General features: G+C 34.3%; 1 protein-coding gene across 1 annotated transcript in view; it reads right to left on the bottom strand.

The window, feature by feature from the left end:
* Positions 1–20,835, bottom strand: part of LOC104619617 (sorting nexin-29-like) — a gene marked incomplete at both ends in the record, with an annotated part of 57,016 nt that overhangs the window by 15,640 nt on the left and 20,541 nt on the right. The window contains 2 exons of the mRNA XM_010285556.1: positions 1,303–1,443; positions 20,440–20,521. Coding sequence (XP_010283858.1) covers positions 1,303–1,443; positions 20,440–20,521 — 223 coding nt within the window. The remainder of the gene's footprint in view (positions 1–1,302; positions 1,444–20,439; positions 20,522–20,835) is intronic.

Here is a 20,835-nt window from a genome sequence, read left to right as displayed (position 1 = left end):
TACCTACTCATTTTTAAGGAACACTTGGGAAATCATTTGAAGTTAGATCAGAGTTACTATCTTTAAACATTCACAATCCACACTCACTGACATCCAAATGTGGTTAAGGAATTTATAAATATTATAAAATTAAAAAAAAAAAAGATTACTTCATGCCAACTACCAATTATGATTTTTCATAGACAAAATAGACATCATAGACAAAGTTGCAACAGATATAATTAGCATGATTCTGGTATTGTAGTGACACATGTATTAATGTGGTATTAGGCCAAATAAAATCTCAGGAAGATCTAGAAGTATTTCAGTCATTATGTCAGCTTTCTATTGAAGACTACACTGATCTCTGTGGTTGGTACTTTTTAGATATTTGATACAAGAACTCAGTGATACTAAGGCAAAAAAAAAAAAAAAACAAAACACAAAGGAGAAAATCCCCATATAAAAGCTAACAAGATTGATTAACATTAGGAATGCTCATTTAAGCACCCAGTGCTTAGATGTTTTTAGTCACAAGTATGATTTAATTCTCAAATATTTTACTTGTGATAGTTAAATAAATTTTTCAGGTCATTCTTACACTGTAAAGAAAAATTACTTTGATTACTTCTCAATCCTTACTGGATTTGTGATGTATATTGCAATATGAATTTAAACTCTTGAACATTTTAAAGTTTGGTGATTAAGGATTAAACTACATGATACTACATATTTGTTACACACACACTACATTACTTACTGTATTTTTTTAAAAATCCCTATATGATAGTAAAACACAGAAATACCCATTTTAAAATGGGAGCGCTAAGACACAAAGACACAGATTATGGGAATTAAGCACCTAAACGCCTCCAAAAAGCTGGTTCAAAATTTACAACAATTGGTGAACAGCACAGAAAATTTAAGGAATTTAGACTGATACTTTTTTAAATTTACAGAACTACTTAATGAATTACTGGCCAGTGTTAATTGCTGGCATTTATTGAAAAGAATGGAGTAGAGATTACATTTTATGTATACAGCTGTCCAGTACAGTTTTTGGGGTTCTGTGCATTTGTCTACTGTTTATGTCATAAATATTTCATTTAATAAAAAGTTTTATTTTCAGTGAGTGGGAAAATCAATGCATTAACTACATTATCAGCAAATCTGCAGCTGATGAGGGCAAAGTCTGTATAAAAATAGCAGGTACTGTCTAGCAGGTGTAAAAAATATTTATGATAGTTGCCTCTTTTTTTGTGTGTATGGATAGAAAAAGTTTTCTCCTCAACTCTTACTGATATTATGAGTTCTTTTAAGTACCTTGTTTCCAATGGCCTTTTTTGGTGGAAAGTTAAAAGTTCTCACTTGCTGGTATTTATTTTGTAATTTATGATGCAAGCTTCTGAATTCTGCATATCTTCGATAAACATTCCATTCATCATCCTTTATTCTAATATAAACCTGCAAAATACAGACATGGAAGGAAATAATTTAAAGACAAACCATTGAACTAATATATCTCCTTTACTCTTTAAAGCTTCATGGCTTAACACTTTCACATTTGTGATGCAATGGTACCAGAAGTTCCAGGATCACTTATCCATAGATACATCTGTCAGATGTACATCTGTACATCTGACATTTCTGTTGTACATTAATCTTACTCTCCTTCTTCCCTCTCCTTCTCTTTTTCCCTCTTTTCATTATATTAATCAAGACAAACATAGCTTGTTCATTTTACCATGACTCTGGGGCAACCATGGTAGCACAATATACCATATGGTTTCCAGCATATTCTGCTAGCCAGTAACCAAAGGAAAAAAATAATTTAATACCAGTATAAAATTGATTTCTATGTACTTAACTCAGTTTTTCACCTTGGTAAATTAGCTTAGTACCATCAGAATTGCAAAACATAATTTATCCAAAGTATGAAACTTAATTTACTTTGTAAAAAAAAATTACACTGAAAACTAAACTAGAAATTTTATTGTTTGGAAAATAAACACAGTTCATTCTTTCTGCTTGTATAGAACACTAAGTATAATTTAACACAGCTGTAGTTTTTGTGATTCTGATTTTGTTTGCTACTCAATTATTTCATGAGCATATTACCAATTACATGCTAAATATTCATGTTCTCAAGGAAAATTTCATGCAGAAGTGAAATATACTTACAGAAAGCTGAGATTTCATTCATTACTAGGGAATAATCTTTCCTCTATGGAAATGAACCCACAGTTTAAAAGAATACTGAAATAGCACAAGTCAGAAACTATAAACCAAGCATCAAAACTCAAATCCAGAGTGGCCTTTTCCTTAGCTGCTCCTTGTAGAGTCTGTAGCTCATTCATTGTCGTGTGTGTGTAATAATCTCAGTATTTTGCATTAGAAATTAAGCTGGAATAGTACAGCTGACACTGCACCGCCTTGCTTCTTCAACAAAAAACAGTACTAAGTTTTAAGGCAAGTATCAGGAGACTGATTATATAAAAAAGCAACACCAACAATCATCACATGAAGAGTGGTCAGTAACAACTGTGTTTTTGTGAATACTAGGAAAAAATGAAATTTGAATTTTGATGTGGCTGATTCCAACACTGAATTGTAGCTTTTCCTGATGACTGAATCGTTAACATGGCCCTTCTCCTCTACATTTGCCAAGTCCTTAGAAAAAACCAAAATTCTATTAAGGACTCATGGTATTTCAGAGATCCAGTGATGTCAAGTGAATATCTTCTCCCACAAAAGCAGCTTATGCAGCCTTCCTTTGGTTTGGTCTTCAAGAATTCCTCTTATCTATGTATATACATAGATATCTGTATCTATATATCTTACCTATATATCATAACTACAGATATCTAGTTTCTCAAATTTACAGGAGGCTTCTGTCTTGCAATAAAATACAATATACCATGCAGATACCATGCAACTTCTGCCAAATTATAATACTTCACTGTAGAAAATACTCATATATTCATAATATTGGATTCTATTGAATAACAAGTATATTTTTTGGTTACTATTGTACTTCATAATGATGACAAAAAATGAATACTAGAATTACAAAATTAGAATATCTAAGAATACAAGAGATTCAGAGTATTGCGTGAAGTACAAATGCATATGTAAAGAAAATTTCAACTAGTTTTGTTAAAAAGAATTCAGATAGCATACTGATGGAATCACTGTAAGAAGTCTGCAAGAAGTATTCAGATTTTTTTTTCATTTTGAAAATAAAGCCAGGATGAAGATAATTAAACACCTACAGGATCATCTGTTTTAACAATTCAGTACACTTCTGAAGGAAAATTAAAGGAAATATAAAATGAAAGTATTTTGCATAATTTCAATAAATTTCATTTAATTCGGTAAAAAAAATATATTAAATACTCTTTATTCACCCAGCCCTAACCTCTCTCCCTGCCTATTCTTGATTCAGCAAGCATATTGTTTGAAATTTTGTATACATCCCCAAGATTCATGTTTCAGCTTCCCAGTGGAGGTGGGGGGTAAGGGTGGGGTAGAAGGACAACAAAAAAGCTTAAATTATTTATAAGCAAGTTATTTAATATGGAAATCCTAATTTAACTAAGCAGTTATCTTTGCACATGTGATTTAATGAATTATGCAGTTCAATATTACCTGTTAAACTATAACCCATAGTTAACTAATTAAGGAATCCAGTACACTGTAATTGAAATTTTTGAGGGCTGCAAAAAGATAGATTAAATCCTTAGATAAAACTGTTGAAGAGTTTCTTCCTGTTCTTCTATGTACATAGTTATTGATTTCTTTTAGACACTAAGAAATGAAAATGCAACATTTGGAGCCCTGTGCCATACTGAACTTATTGACAACCATATAATAGAGTATGAAAGGCATATTAAAGTTCATGATGTAGTACACACTTAAAGCTTTATTATCTCAACAGGGAATACTATTCACAAGCCAAGGTATTCAAGACACTTAATACAAATTCAGTTGCAAAATCAAAGTGAATCCTAAATATAAAACTGCTTGGATAAACTTATTCTAGTCTAGTCATACAAGGCATATAGTTATCCTCATTTCAATCAAATACAGATCATACAACTTAAGCACAGGAATAACAGGGAACAATTATCTTTGTAGACAAAATTTTGAAATAATACCAAATCAAGCAACTTGAGATGCATGGTTTAAAATTGCCTTAAAAGTCATTAGGATTATTCCCACCATCTTCACTGTTTCCATAATTTCATTTGTGGTCTTTTAATAGGAAAACAATGAAATTTGTACCTGCCAAATACGCTTCTGTGTGTTTGTCCCAAATCATCATGCTGTACCCCAGAGCAACAATACTCTCTACTACTGAAAATACCTTAATGTATTGTCGTGGTTTAGCCCCAGCCGGCAACTAAGCACCACACAGCCGCTCACTCACTCCCCCTCCCACAGTGGGACGGGGGAGAGAATTGGGAAAAAAAACCCTTGTGGGTTGAGATAAACACAGTTTAATAAGACAGAAAGAAAGAAGGAAACAACAATGATAATACCAACAAAGGAATGTACAAGAACAAGTGATGCCCAATACAGCAATTGCTCACCACCTGGCGATCGACAGCCCGTCCCTGAGCAGCAATTTCCGCCCCCCCACTAACTCCAGTTTATGTACTGGGCATGACGTCATATGGTAGGGAATATCCCTTTGGCCAGTCTGGGTCAGCTGTCCTGGCTGTGTCCCCTCCAAGTTCCCCGTGCACCCCCAGCCTCCTTGCTAGCAGGCCAGCACAAGAAGCTGGACTGTGCTTGACTGCTCAGCAACAACCCAGAACATCAGCACCTTATCAACAGTTTCTCATCCCAAATCCAAAACACAGTCTCACACTAGCTTCTGTGAAGAAAACCAGCTCTATCCTGGCTGAAACCAGGACATGTATGACATATAATTACAGAACAGTATTTCAAGATCATGTTATAGAAAGCTGAAAGGACTACTTTTAGGCTCATTCTCTGATCAATTTAAAAATCAATTCCAAACCACTACATTTCCTTCCAAATGCCCATGTTTTCCTGAAATCATCCACTTCCTAACCTAAGTAATTTTCAAGGTAATGAAAATTTATAGACTATATCAAAATCACCACTAGAATGCTCATTTGATGGTAGACAAAAGATTTTACTTTAATATCTCTTGTATATAAGAAGATTAATTAAGTAGCTTTTGCTTGTACTTTAGCAGCACTTTCCAATTGGGTCTCCTGTGTAAAGATTGATTGGTAACCTTTTTGTACCTATGATTTACAGCAGCTGAAAGAAAAATTTCACTTAATAAGTATATAATGAATTAGCTTGTTATTTTCTCATCACAAACATGTTTGAAGTCAAAAATTTGAAAAGAAATAGCAAAACCAGTAGTAATTTAATGTTTTGTTTTTCAGCCAACTACCTGCTAACTTAGTATTACTGAAATTCCAAAAAACTTCTGAGAAGCGATTTTGAAAGCACTAGTTTAACAATTGTATACTGAAATTAATAAACCCTACTCCCACGGTACTGTTTTATAAGCCAAAAGTTTCTTTAACAGGTTAAGGAATCTTTAAGCAGTTCTGAGTCAAAAATGCTGTTAACAAATCCTGGTAACAGACTAGTAACTATTGACACAGTTCATCACTACTTATGTAAAAAAGCCTGAGGAGGAGGAAGGACAAAGGCCAAAATTCCAACTTGCTCCAGTTCCAGTGTACCTACACAGATTAAATGCCTATAATCAACAATTGTTCTTCAGGTCTGCAGAAGTCTAAAGTGGGCACTCTTCTTTTTGGATGCAAAATATACATTGGTATATTTAGGATTCACTTTTTGTCTCTCTCAAGCACTGTAGGTTGAAAAAGATACTGAATGGGATATCAGAGAATTTCCTTCTGTTGCAACGACATTCGTAGTTATAGAAATACCAGATTAAGTATCAGGAAGGAACTTCCCCAAACCAAGTTACTTCTAAATCTTCCCTACAAATGTGGCTCACATTTTCTGGTAGGATTATCTGAATACATAATGAAAAATCAATTCTAGCCAGAGAACTCTTGTGGATGAGAGCTCCACAAATACAAACCTGCTGAAGTTAATGTCCCTGTGAGTCCATGTCCCATTCCAGAGGCAAGAAAAATGTCAGAAAGGGAGAGAATAATGCTAATAGAAGGTAAGCATTGTAACTCTACTAAACCACATATAAAATTCAATGGCACAAGATGCAAAAGAACTCAGAACATTTCAGCAGAATGCTTCAAAGGAGATAAAAAATACTGCAAAAGTTTGTAAAGAATCAGTCCTATGCTGGACAAGGTCATAGTTTTTCTAACAAGCATGAAAAAGAGATGATGGGCAGTATACAGAATGCAAAAGAGACTGATCTGCACTAAGGAAGCTACTGTGACATTTACTTCCTAACTAAGCATTATTGGGGGAGAGGGAGAAGGGGTGAGAGGAAAACTATTATTTCTGCATTACCATGTTTCTACTGTATTACTGTATTTCTAACTTCCTTTGCCTCATTAACAAAAAAAAAGGGTTTTCTGGAGATCCTCTTGTCTGTTACATACACCTTTCAAATCAGTGCCCAAGCAAGTGACAATGAATAGAAAAATTAGCAACTGATTTGGTAGAGACAACCCAAACAGCATGAACAGAAAAACATATCATGCAAATTGGCACCATTATTTTTCAATGTTAACTCAGGTAAGCTTGACTGGTGAAAGTTTTCTTTACATTTGCTTTCAAATAACACTTCAAATAATTCTGGAGTACCATTGGTCCATAGTTTTACGTTTACACTTTAGTACTCAGCACAGCAAGAAAAAGGAAAGGTGATGTGAACTAGTAGAGATGCTTTAATTTTTTGCTAGAGTTTTGTTCTTGGTAAAGAAGCTGTAAAATGTTTCTGTAAGATGAGAATACTTGTTTCAGATTGAGGAATATCTGCTTAGACAGAACAGATCAAGATAAAAAAGGATGAGAAGATTAATAATGAAACCTGCTCATGCTGACAGAACATATATAACTTAAGAAGCATATTACTAGCACTCAGCAGGACAAACCAATGAATGAATTACAGTTCTTAAATAGATTTTATGCATCTTCTAAGACTGGCAATTTGAACATTGGAGGGTGGGGGTGGGAGAAGAGATTGTACAGGGAGGAAGATGTTAACTTTGCATTTCGCCCCCCCCCCAGACATGACAAAGTAAACTTGGAACAAATAAAAAAATTACATAGCACAGACTGCTCCTCTGACTACCTATATTGATAACACCTGCTCTACCACTGCTGGGTTAGAAAAGACAATAAAGACCATACAAGGATGCGATATGGATGAAGTTCAAATTGCAAGCATTTCAGCTTTTCCCCTTCTTATGGGCAGAATCTACCAACAAAATGTTGTATCTCCTTTACCTCTTGCCCTTGAAATAATAAATTTTATTATTTATATTGTGTGTCATATAGTCATAAAACGATCATAATTTCATACCAGATCAAAACTGCAACAGTTGTAATGTCCCCAAATTATCTTCTAAACTACTAAAATTATCTTCTAAAAGACTTCAATCCTACTGTGATCCACGTTATCTTTTATCAGTCTTAACAGCAAGGATAATTTCTTCTTTATTCTTACAAAAAGTAATCTATTGAACAGCATAAAAAAAAAATCCTCTTCCGCTACAACTACAGAGAGGGAACATCAAGCACAGGACAGTGACTTCTAAAAGTCCAGTTCAGAATTACTGATGGAGAGCTAGAAGTAGTAAGAGGAGACAAGATCTCATCTGCATGAGAAGTTCTCTTCAACTACCTAATCCAGTTTATCGTTTTCACTGCCTCCACTGCAAGTTTCCCATTAAAAAAAAAAACAAAACAAAACAACCAAGCAACCAACCAAAACCCCACCTGTTTAAGAATATTCGTTAAATCTCTTGATGATAAAAAGGGTAGAAGAAACTGAAAAGGAACAATTTCAGTGCTCTGAACTATGAAGAAAAACTTGTTAACATCAATAAAATATATCTACCGATTCTCTACAGTTGTTATACACATTGGTTGGACTTGATGATCTCAAAGGTCTTTTCCAACCTTAATGACTCTGTGGTTCTGTGATTATAGAAGCCTGGAATATTCATTGCAAGAACTCTCAAGTAATTATTATCTTAACATTTGGTTAAATGAATCTTATAACCCATAATATTTCCATAAAACAGAACCGATAGTTTTTTTGTAGAGTATTGCTAATGTAATAAGAAAAAATTACTGAGTAGTCTTTCTGTGGAAAGAAGAAAATTCATTCATTTTAACCAGAGGTGCAGACATGTTCTGGGGTGAGCTTCTGTAACTACTACTTGTTCTGTTTCTCAAATATTGATTTATAATGATAATAGAATTTCAAAAATCCTTAAAACAAACTCAATTTTAATGTACATCTTAATTATTCAGTAACACTAAATTAAAAGCATTTTGATCAAAATTTACAATTTAAGAATCCATTGTTTTCAGGGGATTGGAACTACCTTTTATTCCTATTTCAGTGTGCTTTTCTGAGAAGAGTTATGTATTCCATCTATTTAGGAAGCTTTTATCAAAATTATTTCTGCACTCAAAACATATAGAAGTAAAAAGTATGAATCCAAAGGGGAAGTATATAGCAAAAAAGGAAGAACCAGTTACATTTCTTGACTTGACTTCATGACAATGGGATTGTTTAGAATAAAAATTCAAGCTGAATTCTACAAAGTTACCTTCAAAGTGTGAGAAATGAATACAAATGCAAGTTATATTTTGACACAGCTGCAGGACTGCACTTATGGTTAAGTTCCCTCTTTGAAAATGATCCCATTTAAGAATTTCTGCATAATGAAAAACAAACAGAACAATGAAACTTTTCAGCTGTGATATGAGCAGCTTTTTGTGTGCCTTTCTACATACAGAGACATAACAGGAATCAAAGCGAACAAGCTTTTATTTCAGTAAGACCATTTTTTCTACTTGCACAAAGACTACAAATACTATAATAGACTTTGTTATGTTAAATCTTCAGCTTTTTGATATTTAGTTCATAAAAATGAACAATACAGTGTCAAATGTATGAGAGAATGCACATCAAAGGATGGATCTTAAAAACAGCCAATATTGTTCTATGAAACAGAAAAATGTCATGCATTTTAGGCCTATCCACTCAGTTACACAGATGCAGAATTGTGGTTCACTGTGTTTCTGTAGTCACAGTTCTGTTTCTATTCACCAAGACAGCACTAAAGTGATTGGACACTAAAGAACAAAAGCAGCATACCTATGCTTTTGCTGGATGGAATCAATATCTTTTTTTATTTTTAATATAAATCAAATCAGCACACAAGATTTCACTCAATAAAATAATTATCTCCTTTTGACAGTGAAATATTACTTACAATATCCAAAAATAATTAACACCATTTCACAAACATGCACTTTGAACTACTCCAGTCATTGCAATGTATGACAACCACTGAAGTGAAAGAAGTTTCTGCAGAAGAGAATATAGATAAAATGACAGCACTGCTGCCTTTTTCTCTAAATATAATATTTTGGGTCCAGGGGACCTTCCACTGGCCAGAGGAAGGAAGATATCTCACCAATCAGTTTGTAAATAAGATAACTATTATTTATTCAAGGTATTTATTGGATATAAATTATTTTCTTCTTTCTGTAGTAAGTATAAAGTAATTTGAAAATTGAAATTCTACTTTATTTTCCTAGGTTTTTTTTTTTTATCCAGATTAGCATTTCTATAAGCACACCAATGTTTTAAGTTCCATTATGGTTTCCTTTAGAAAAATAAACTATTATAAAAGTCTCAAAGGACTGACTTCATCTTTGCATACTCCCCCCATCCCAGCTATTTAAAATTTTTTCTCCTTTGTCTACTCTTATGTTTCTCTGACACATCCTCAGGTCCCATTATGGAAAAAGTGGGAGACTCACCTTTTTGGTTTATTCATCCTCAAACCACTCCTTCAGAACGCCAAAAGCTGTATCTTTCTCTCAAATTCTCCCAATCATTCTAGGCCATTTTCTTCTCTACTTGCCCTGAGCTGCTCTGAGATGGAATATGACTAGACACTTTCTTTCTCCTTTTTGCCTGCTTAGTGCTGCAGCTGCTAAAGTAATCCAATTCCTCATATATCAGGGAAATGAAATTCAACTTTGGGTTTAATTTTTGCAGTATGTTGCCTACTTTTCAAGTACTTTAACTGTCAATCCATTGTCTTCCATTCTTAAGACGTCTACCTTTGATGAAGCATTAAGGCTATGATGGCTCACGTATAAATTAAAGGTCGACAAGTCACATCAGGCAGATCCTGGACTGTGCTTTCACTGTTTCATCTCTCACCCAAAGAATTTGCTGTGCAAGCTCCCCCTCAAAATCTCTTAAGTATCAGATACTGTTCTCCTCCATGTCATTTATGTTGCGTTTCTGTGAAAATTCTTCCCTCTGTTTAAGCAGGACTATTTAGGTACTATGAATAGCCACATGAAGGTATACTGCTCTTCCTTCAGAGAGAAAGTGAAGAGGAAAACCAGAATATCATTTAAAGTAATATAAAAAGAAATATTATGAGAAAAGATATCATTCAATATTAAACAGTAAGACTGAAGAGAGTCAAAGGAATAAAAAAGCTGTAAGAAAAAAAAGTTTATTGATGATAATCTTAGAGATGTCCTATTTGTATGCAAATAGCAAGTCTTATCTGATTAGCATGTTTATCTTTAATCTTATTTGATATAATGTAAAATGTTTACTGCTCTGCAAACAAGGCAGATTTGCATGTTGCCATTTAAATACTGCTATCACTTTAAGAATCACTAAATCTCAGTTTCATTATCTTAAGTGTCAGCCATTGGTGATTACAGCAACAAAAGGCATGACTAATGGCATTTGCTGTACACTTCACAGGAAAGTGGAATCCACATGTATGCAGAAAATAACACGATACTCTACAGTTGAAAAATATGATAAAATAGTATTATTGCAATAATCATCTTGCTTCACAGGCACTGAAGAAACTGCAACTAACTACCACCATCTAGAGGTAAAATGTAAATGCAAAAAAAATTTTTTTTTTCTGATCTGGATTCTGTCTTTATCCCTGTGACTATACTAGATGAGATTATTTTCTAATGGTAGGCTGACTGACCAACATAGGACTCACAAAAATTACTCATAAAAAAGATGGGCATCAAATGGAACAGATCACAACTAGCAGTCATCAGAAATTATCTAGTCAACTAGAGAAGACAAGATGTTTATAAGAGAAGAATAGTCTTTTGCCAGCATGACCCTGATTTTACAAAGCCACCTAATACTTAAATCATGTCTGAAGGACTAGGCTGTTACTTTGTACAAAAGATATTAGTTTCTTCCTATGTGACTAGGTCCTTTAATGCTTACAACTAATCAGTTTACCACTTAGTAATAGCCATCACAAACTTTGTAAGAGAATAAACCTCTGAAGCTTCTTTTGGACTGAAAGTGGATAACTGTACTTGTTCTATTGTTCTTGCTAGAAGATACTGTTATGACAATCTAGTCTGAGCTCCTGTCACAGCTCAGCTAATTTCATCCGGTAACGTCTAAATAATCCTTTGATTTGTTGATACATAATAAGGACATCAACTGGTCTTCTAATTAATCTTTCTACTTGGGTGCAAAATTAATTATATTAGTAATCTGTCAGCACTAATGAATGACAAGATAGTAGTCAAGATATAAACCTGAAGCAAAACAAAGCTGATCAAGTGTAAAGAGAGAGGAGATGCTTCTGAAAACATCAGAATGAGCTTGCCATGCATAGAAGATAAACACTAGTGGTAGGAAAGATATTTCCTAATCATACCTATTATTTCCATTTTAGGACTAAATTACTCATTCTTAGCGTAGCATTACAAGGGCAACTCATGCTTAGTTATGATCCATGATCTCCAGCTTTCTTCCACTGTGCTGTTACTGCAAGGCATACTGATTTCAACAGTTCAGAAAATTTTTTGGTAAATTATGAAAGGTATTTTATTCAGTACACTGAAATATGAACAAAAGGTATAGTGATATTTAACCAGAAAAGTTACCTATCTTCCAAAATACTGCTATCCAGGGATTTCCTGAGAAAGAAGTCAGGTCTTTGTGTTTGGATTGATTTTTCTTCAATTTAGTTAGCTGAATTATTTTCTAGACCCATGTAAACTTTCAATATTCATAAGCTCTGTAGCAAGATGTCTTGCACCCCAATTATATGTTGTGGAGAAAACCACTGTCACACACTTGTTTTGAAACTGCAAGCTAGTAGTTTCAATGGATGCTCCAATTTGCATTTGGAAACAGCTAAAAATCTCTCCATGTCCTTCATGATTTGAAAGATTGCTATCGCATTTCACTCTCAGTTGTCTGTCTCACAGGCTGAGAATTTCTAATAAGCTCCTTAAATGAAAAAGCTTCATTTTTCACCCATATTCTTTCCAGTTCCAATATATTTCTTTGCAGAGGACTAGAACTTGCACACAAGTAAGCCAGAGATTGTACATGGCATAATAGTTTGCTGTTTTTCTATGCCTTTCCTAATGATTTCTAACAACTTGGTTTTTAGACCTCCCTAAACCCTTTTAAAAATTATGTCAGGTCAGCTACTTTAAAAATTGTCTGCTATCCAAGCCAGAAGCTATTTTAAGTCAGTTTTCAGCTATTTCAGCCATGAATTCCTGGTGAGCTGCATGTGGAGATTTTTTCTTATTTAATAAGATCTTCTGCTGGTATTATCATTCAAAACAGACAATCTGCTAATTCTCCTCAAGGAATAATCCAGAAGGGGCATACCCCATAACCCATCACCAACTCCATGGTGAACAGAGATTTTTAAATATGCATTTTTCTGTTACTATTTTATATTCTGAGACCTTCTTCAGCTTGAGTATTTACTTTAGCAAGTGGCCTCTTCCCGATATGTACTCTTGTACATTAGATTTGATGTCTTTTGGAAGTTTTAAGAGGCCTGTAACACCGTATTTCTACTTTTTTCCACCAGAATGTGTAGATTCCTCTGTTTTTCTTTGGAGAGGACTTAAATTCTTTAAGGTTTTAAAATGTATTTATTTACTTCTAATAACTTTCCTTATTCTGCTGCTTAGACATCCTTCTCTTGTTTTTCATTTCTCTCCTTTTTTAAATGAGTTATGCATTTCCTTTGAGCAATACCCAAGTTTTCAAATAGTCTCCATTATGTCTGCAAACCATCTTAGCTGTCCCTTTTATTTTTTTTTTTAGCCAGCTTCCTGATTTTTTTTCTCATGTTCTTTTTTTATAGTTAAATATTACAGTAGTGAATTTTTACTTTTGTCGTTCCTTTTACAATAGAGTTTAAATCAATTAATTTTAGTTTATTTAAATTCCTATTCCTATCCCAAACACCAGCTCTTCTTTACATGCAAACATTCTTCTGCTGTTCAGCTTATAAATTTTATGATCTTCAAGTGCCATTAACCGAGTCTTGCATTTAAAATCATCTCTCCTGTGAAAAATCCCTTTATTGCAGAAACATATCAAAATCCTGATGAATCCAAACCCATTTTTTTTCCAACATTTTTTCATTCATGCAGCAAAATACTAGATCTCTACCTCTCTGAAGCCTCCATACTCTCCTCTACCCTGTATCATTGGAAATCAAATGGAACATTATCTTCCACACCATGGCTTAGCAGCCCATCTAGAAACATGAAGTCTTCCCATTTTTCCACTTATCCGGTAAGATCCCATATGATACCCTATGGAATGACAAAATTGAACTCCCCAACACTTACAGCCACCTATTCTCAGTAGGGATATTTGTCCTCAGCAGATTACTCACAGTACAAGTGAAAACAAAGCCTTAAATGTGTACTTAATTTGAAAAGTCCTGTATCACAATGGGGTTTTTTTGTCTTTATTTATTGTAGTCACCAATTATTTGTTGTTGTCATCTGAAAGTTCTTCAATTATTGCGAAATGGTGATAATTGCAAAAACAAGTGAAAAAATATTTTTCAGTTGAACTTATAACTATACTTAAGTGCACATCTCATTCTAAATAGCTTTTTCACTAAAATGTATACACCATCTAACTGTTGTAATATTCACAGTTGAACAATAGAAGTCTATGGCTCTGTTAATTTTTAAGGCAGTATTAGATAGTGCTAAGCTGTGCGCACTGATTAATCTGCTGCTCACAACTGTCCCCTTGAACCTAGTCATTCAAATTGAGCATAAAACTTTGCTCTGTTTCTAGGTCTTGTTTTTAAATTCTTAAGATTCATAACCAGTAAATGCTACCGGTTAAATGTTACTGCAAGAGTGCAGTGTAACTCTACAAATACAGAGGTCTGATTAAAATTCTTACATCTAATAGGATTCATTATAAAATGTTGCTTGCTTTCAGAGTCCACAACCTTATTTCTGCGCTTGTCCAGAATTCTTAATCCTTAACAGAAATCAAAGAAACTATTTGATGGTTGAAACTATGTGACAAGTATGCTGGAGCTAGAACCTTTTCCTTCTATATTCACTAAAAAACAACATCTGGGTTTTTTTAAGGATGGAAGATGTACTGATTCAGATGTACTGACATCTGAAACATACCAAAATATTAACATGGCACAAAAACAAATGCTTTAAAACACCCTTCAAAACAACATTACAAATCTGCATTAAATTAAAAACAAAATTAAAAGAAAGCAGGCACTGTAACAGAACTCCTGCTGGAGTCTATTCTTATCCTGTCGAGGTCAGGCTCTCCTGATATGCAAATTAACATGTCATTAATTCATTTTCTTGGTTTAAGAAGCACAAATGCAAAATTGTCATTGACTTCGAAGAGGCACAGCTACCCAGATTTATTTCTCCTAATTCTTACATTCTAAGAAGCATTTGTCAGTCCAAGAAAAAAGATGACAGATACTGTGGAACTGATAGGTTCATACTTTTCCAAACTACTTGAGGTGCTCTGAAATTCTTTCTACCCTCTTTTGGACATTTCCAAGGCACGTAATACATATGCAGTAGTTTATTTTCTGCTGGAAAATACACATTTATGAGCAAAAAGAGATAGAAGAGGCACAACAATTCTAAAGTGCATCAACAATATATGTGACATAGCAAGTCTCCGCTGGCACACTGTCTTCCTCTCCCCATCAAGTGAAATGCTCCAGAGTTACACAATTTAAAATCAGCAAAGGTCAACAAGGTGGCTTATAACAGGAGGGGAGAGGAGGAGGATCTCTTTAGCTTTCTAATAACAGAAAATGCAGAAGAAATCAAGCCATATTAGAAATACATGTACACAAACTACATTTGGAAAAGCAATGGTCATGATCCATGCCATTTTCTAACATCTCCATTTGGCAGCAACAGCTTAGCTTAATAGTATTACGCATATGATCTAGTTTTCAGGCAGGCTAAGCATCTTAAGGCTAATTTCCAATTAGCTTTAAGTACAGTCGTAAGTATTTAGCATATCTAAAAGTGATGCTTACCTGAAGTTTCAAACTTTGCCTGTTCCAGTTGGCACACTTTAGCTTTCTCCAAAGTTCATTTGACATCTTTTTCTCAGAATTAACAAGCACAACCCAGAGTCAATTTTTACATGTCAAGTTATGGTTACTCGAGTACTCTCAGAGAAATCTGAACTCTAAAAGATGTTGGTAATGATCTCAATAGTATCAACATTCTGCAATATTGCTACTTTCTTTACATTAATATACTACATGCAATTTCTCATGTAGCTGATAAAAAGCATTTTAATTTTCTGCCATTGGAGAAAGAAATGATAAAACAGAAGAAATAATTTTATTATGAATAAAAAGGACTCTCAGAAATGAGCTCAGTCACTTATCCTAATTGTCACTCCCAGTCCTTGCCTGTTCGTTACATACTGGTAGCCTAGTAAATACCCTCTTCCACAATCTCAACATTGAATCAAATTCCCTGTAATCAGGACCACATGTTTTGGCAGAGATTTAACAAGATAAATGCACAGTGCTGTTATTGAGGCTATTCTGAAGTTTTATAAATTAATGCTTTCCTGGTAGCTAGAAAATGCAGAATATATATACAGCAAGCACATCACTAAATATTTGATCAGAGATTGGCAATCACTTCAAGTGTTTCATCATAGTGCTATGCTACAGAGTATTTCTAGTTAGGAAAATCTATGTTTTTTCACAGGCACAGTGGCAGAAAAAAAAGTTATTTGCCAGACAGATACTCTTCCCAGTCATACTCCTGTTACTGAGATCACAAACTGGTAGAATGCCATTAATGTATTCTTCCATAAGGAAAGAACTCAGCAGGTATCAAGATCAAAGTTTAATGAGAATTAAAGAATTTTTAGGTCATTTATACTGGTAACTCTTGCTTGCTTTTTTAAAATATTAAAAGAAAAAGTTGAGCGAATACACAACCGTTCACCAGATGAATTCTATGATATTCTATGCTGTTCTGTAATTAAAGATAAACTAGTCTGACCAGAGACATTCTATATCTATTCTAGTTAGACGCTTCCAACTTTCCACATTACACATGTCCAATAAATTGCTTATGTTAATAGATAATGAATAGAGCACGTTCAGAAGAACTTGTATATTTTTCAAACATATATACCAATAAACAGAATTTTTCATGCTATGGACACCCAACGTTCTGATTATATATTGTAGACCTAAAGAAACATATTGTAGACCTAAAGAACTTAATAAAATTCTCAAAATTGTCTGTTTGTAAATCTAGAATTTTCAATCTTTTAGAATCTCGCAAGGGTATTTTGCTTCCTTTTTTCCTCTTCTCAAGAGGCTTAGCCTTCAATCACAAGTTCTTTGTTTTCCATTGATGATGAGTAATGGATGAAGTCTATTAAAACCCACTCTGTACCAGTACAACATATTTTCTAAAATGCCATGCCAATTCTAAACAGAAGTAAGATGCAAAAGCACAATAAAAAACCACCTAGATTTTGTTCAAGTCGCTATAGTTAGGCCCTTAACCAAAGCAAACTGAGAGCAACATCTAACGCACTCCTCACTTCAGCAGATTTTGGATAAAGCAGTGAAATCTTATAAATTGTGAAACTTAGTTTATCTCAATATTATTCTTATTGAAAAAGAACGTGCAGAACTTCTATAGTATATATGAATTCTGCGTACTTTCCAGGCTTTCATGATGCCATTTGTATAGTCATGTACAGTCAAACTGCATGAAAAGTATTAAACTCTTCAGTAACCAAGTTTGATATCAAGTTACGAGTAAAATTAGAAATAAATTAAATTCTTCAAAGAATTAATGTTTTTAAATTCAGTTCTATTATACCTTAATGAAACGCACTTTATAACTTAAAAAAAAAATAGAATTGACATATTAGATAGCAACCTTACAAATAAATTGTTTCTAGTTTATTTCTTATTAGTAATGAAACTAACAAAACTCGAAATACAAAAGCAAGTTTAGTAATAAAAAAAAGGATTATTTCTTCCCATTCAACCAAAGAGAATGCAACTGAAAAAGCAAGTAATAAAGCTAAAATTGTTGATAAAAATGCAACTATTTGCAATACACAGAAATTCTCCATGACCCTTTGCCAAACAGATACGTGTTTGTGTACTTTTCTTCCATTTCTTCTTATATTTTTTCTGGCCATTTAACCACCCAGGACCTCCAAACTGGCAGGTTTTTGTTTTGTTGGGGTTTTTGTTTTGGGGTTTTTTGGGGGTGGGTGGGGGGTGGTTTTTTCTTTTTGGAAATAGAAAAATAGAATTGCCTCCCTATGCAGTAATAATGTTGCTATTGAACCTAAGAATCTTTAGTAGTATACAAAGACAGTTTTCCTCCCATTCCTTCATCTATCACAGCAGCTCCTCTTTACTAAAGAGCTGCCTGTAGCTAAACTCTCTGCTCATCCACAAACAGCTGCAAGAATTGTTTTGTTTCTACTTCTCACTAACCAATCAAATGAGAATAAAAACTTGTGTGAGCAACAGACCAGCAGTAAACACACCTGAGCAAGCCATAGTTTGTTTACTTCTTGTTCACAACTTAGATAAGATTTTTAGAGTGCTTTTTTTGCAGTAAGTCTCCCACTGCAACAATTCATGCCCACAGTTTGATAATTAGAAATTATGTTAACTTTTCACCTAAATATGAAAGAAACATGGAACTGTGTTCACTGCATCCACATAAGCCTTCCTCAGTATCAGGAAATGGTAAGATCAACTATTGTGTCATATTCCTCCTCTCCTGTCTTTCACATAAAAGCAGGTATCTGTAACATTAAAAAGACACAAAATGCTGTCCAGACAGTACCATGTCATCTCTCACTATCATTAACAAGTGTGCCAAGCCTAAACAGTCAGAAATGCACTTAAAAATTAAAAGCATATTCACTGGGTGCCTTCATTTCAATCTGCACTGCAGATATAACAAAAAAAAAAAAGTGAGAGAATATACAAATTCGAATGTTATATTCTTGCAAACGCAAAAGACCTCACTGTTCAGATACCAAATACTTTTCTGGAATTGTCTTATTCTATACTTATCCAGAAGTTAGCCAGAAACTCAAAATTACTATGCAACTTCAGGGAAAGGGGAAAAAAAAACCCACAGAAAAACACAAAGAAGAAAATTCTGGGGTACATCACATTCCAGCCTTTGCTTGATCAACAGTCTAGATGCAAAAATGCTTGAGGCCAGACTGAACTTTTAAAACTCAAAGCTTTATAAATAGTACATGATAAGTACCCCTTTGCTGCTCATCCACACAGGCAGCAACATTCATTCCAGAGAAAAGCACTACCAAATAAAGGGCACCTGAACAGCAGTGGGGACAAGGATAAAGTGCATAGGGGCCCAGCTGGTCTCCTAGATCCTGACAGTGGAAAAGGCTTGTGTAGAAGCAGGTGGATCCTGTGGATCAATACCTTGCACAGTACGTGCCAACTGACAGATATGGCTTTTACGATCATGGGACTGTCTCTAAGGATCAAGGACTGCTGGGAGAGATTAAATCCACCTGACAGAGTGGGACGAGATCATCTTTGCCAACAGGCTGACCAACCTGGTGAGGAAATGGTAGATGGGGTGGAAAGCAAATGGTGCATGGTGATAGGAACAAGAGAAACCTAAGACATGACAAAGCAGGATGAAAAGAATAAAACAGAGCAACCCAGGACACAAGCAGGAGAAACCAGAGCTCCTCTAGTGATCATAGACTGCAACATCATTAAAGTAACAGAGATGTGGTGGGGTGGGATATTGATGCTTCTAAGAATTTCTGTGTTACCAGACCGGTGTATGGGTTTGAGAATGTGTAGCCAGTGACAGCAGAGTGGAGGAATGTGTGAGCCAGAAAGAAAGAAAGAAAAAAAAAAAAACAAACAAAAAAAAAACAAAAACAAAAAAAAAACCACACCACACACTTGTCAACAAGTTGGGTTTTCCACAAACACTTGTGCACCTGAATTTGATTGATTATTCAATGCTTTTTAATAAATAACTAACTGCTCAGTATTGCCACCAGATTTTCTTTCCATGAGCTAAAGTCTTATTTTTCATTGTCTTTTACTGGCTGAAAGATAGGTGTTTTCCTGTTTTTTTCAACCATCTGCCAACATTTCATAAATTATTCAAAATTCTACAAAAAAAATCATCAAAGTGAGAGGAATGTTAAAAAGCTTCTGAAATCTTGTTCAGAGCTAAGTACATGTGGCTGAAACAGAAGTAGAAAAAATTTTCAGCTGCTAATAGTCCGCAAATAAAGAAATACAAACAGCCTGGGACAGCACATTAAAAAGTATTTAAAGTTTGCCCTGCCATTCAATCCATGGAGGGTATAATTGTTATGAAACTGAGAATCCAGGAGTCAAGGAACAGTATAAGATTTCAATGCTTCAGCTACAAGGCAGGCTAGAGCACAAACCCTAAATTCCAGCCCAGCTGAAGCAGAACACACTATGAACACATCCAATAACACTTACTGAAGGCTTGTTGCACCATTCAAAATGTTTCTGAGTGAGCTACTACAGTAAACCACATATGTCTGTGTGTCAAGCAACTTTTCTGGTCATTGATATGCCCACAATTGAAATAGAATATGTACACGCATACTGAAGAAGGCATTACTGATTAATATTGAACTGTTGTACTTCCTGGTCAATGCAGTCATCTTATTAGCATGCTTTTAAAGTATTAAAATATTAAAAGCCAACCTTCAAAATATGCTATTTGGACAATCAACACAATCCTATGGACAAATATATATGAAGTTACTGTTGCTGTTCATTGATTGATCTCTAATTAAATTACACTGAGATCTTTAAGTTACTAAAATGTGCCATTTCAGTCAGAAACTTTTACACAGTATCTGTGTTAAGATGTATTGCTTACCTGATAAACATGGAATGCATTAGCAGCTTTTCCACGCAGAAAGACTGAGGGAATCCAAACATTAATAAGAGCACGATTTGATCTGAGGAAGAGAGTGAAAAAATTAAAATAGGGAATCATATTTATATATAGTAATTGCAAAGCAATTACTACCAGTGATTTAGATAATGACCAAAGTGATCAACAGAGCAACTTAACATTTCAAACGGAGTAGCAGAAAAATTGTAGTTCTGCCTGAATCCTATATACCTGCAGTGTCTAAAAGTGTTCCCCAAAATTAGCATAACTGAAAAAGAACACTGAAACAATTCCTTTTGTGGCTTCTTTGGTGTGGTTTATTTTTTTGTTGTTGTTGGGTTTGGTTTTTGCGTTTTTTCTTACAGCATGCATCTGACA

Source organism: Phaethon lepturus, unplaced genomic scaffold, assembly GCF_000687285.1.
Source record: "Phaethon lepturus isolate BGI_N335 unplaced genomic scaffold, ASM68728v1 scaffold28024, whole genome shotgun sequence".
NCBI lineage: Eukaryota > Metazoa > Chordata > Aves > Phaethontiformes > Phaethontidae > Phaethon > Phaethon lepturus.
This window is presented reverse-complemented; position numbering and strand designations above follow the sequence as displayed.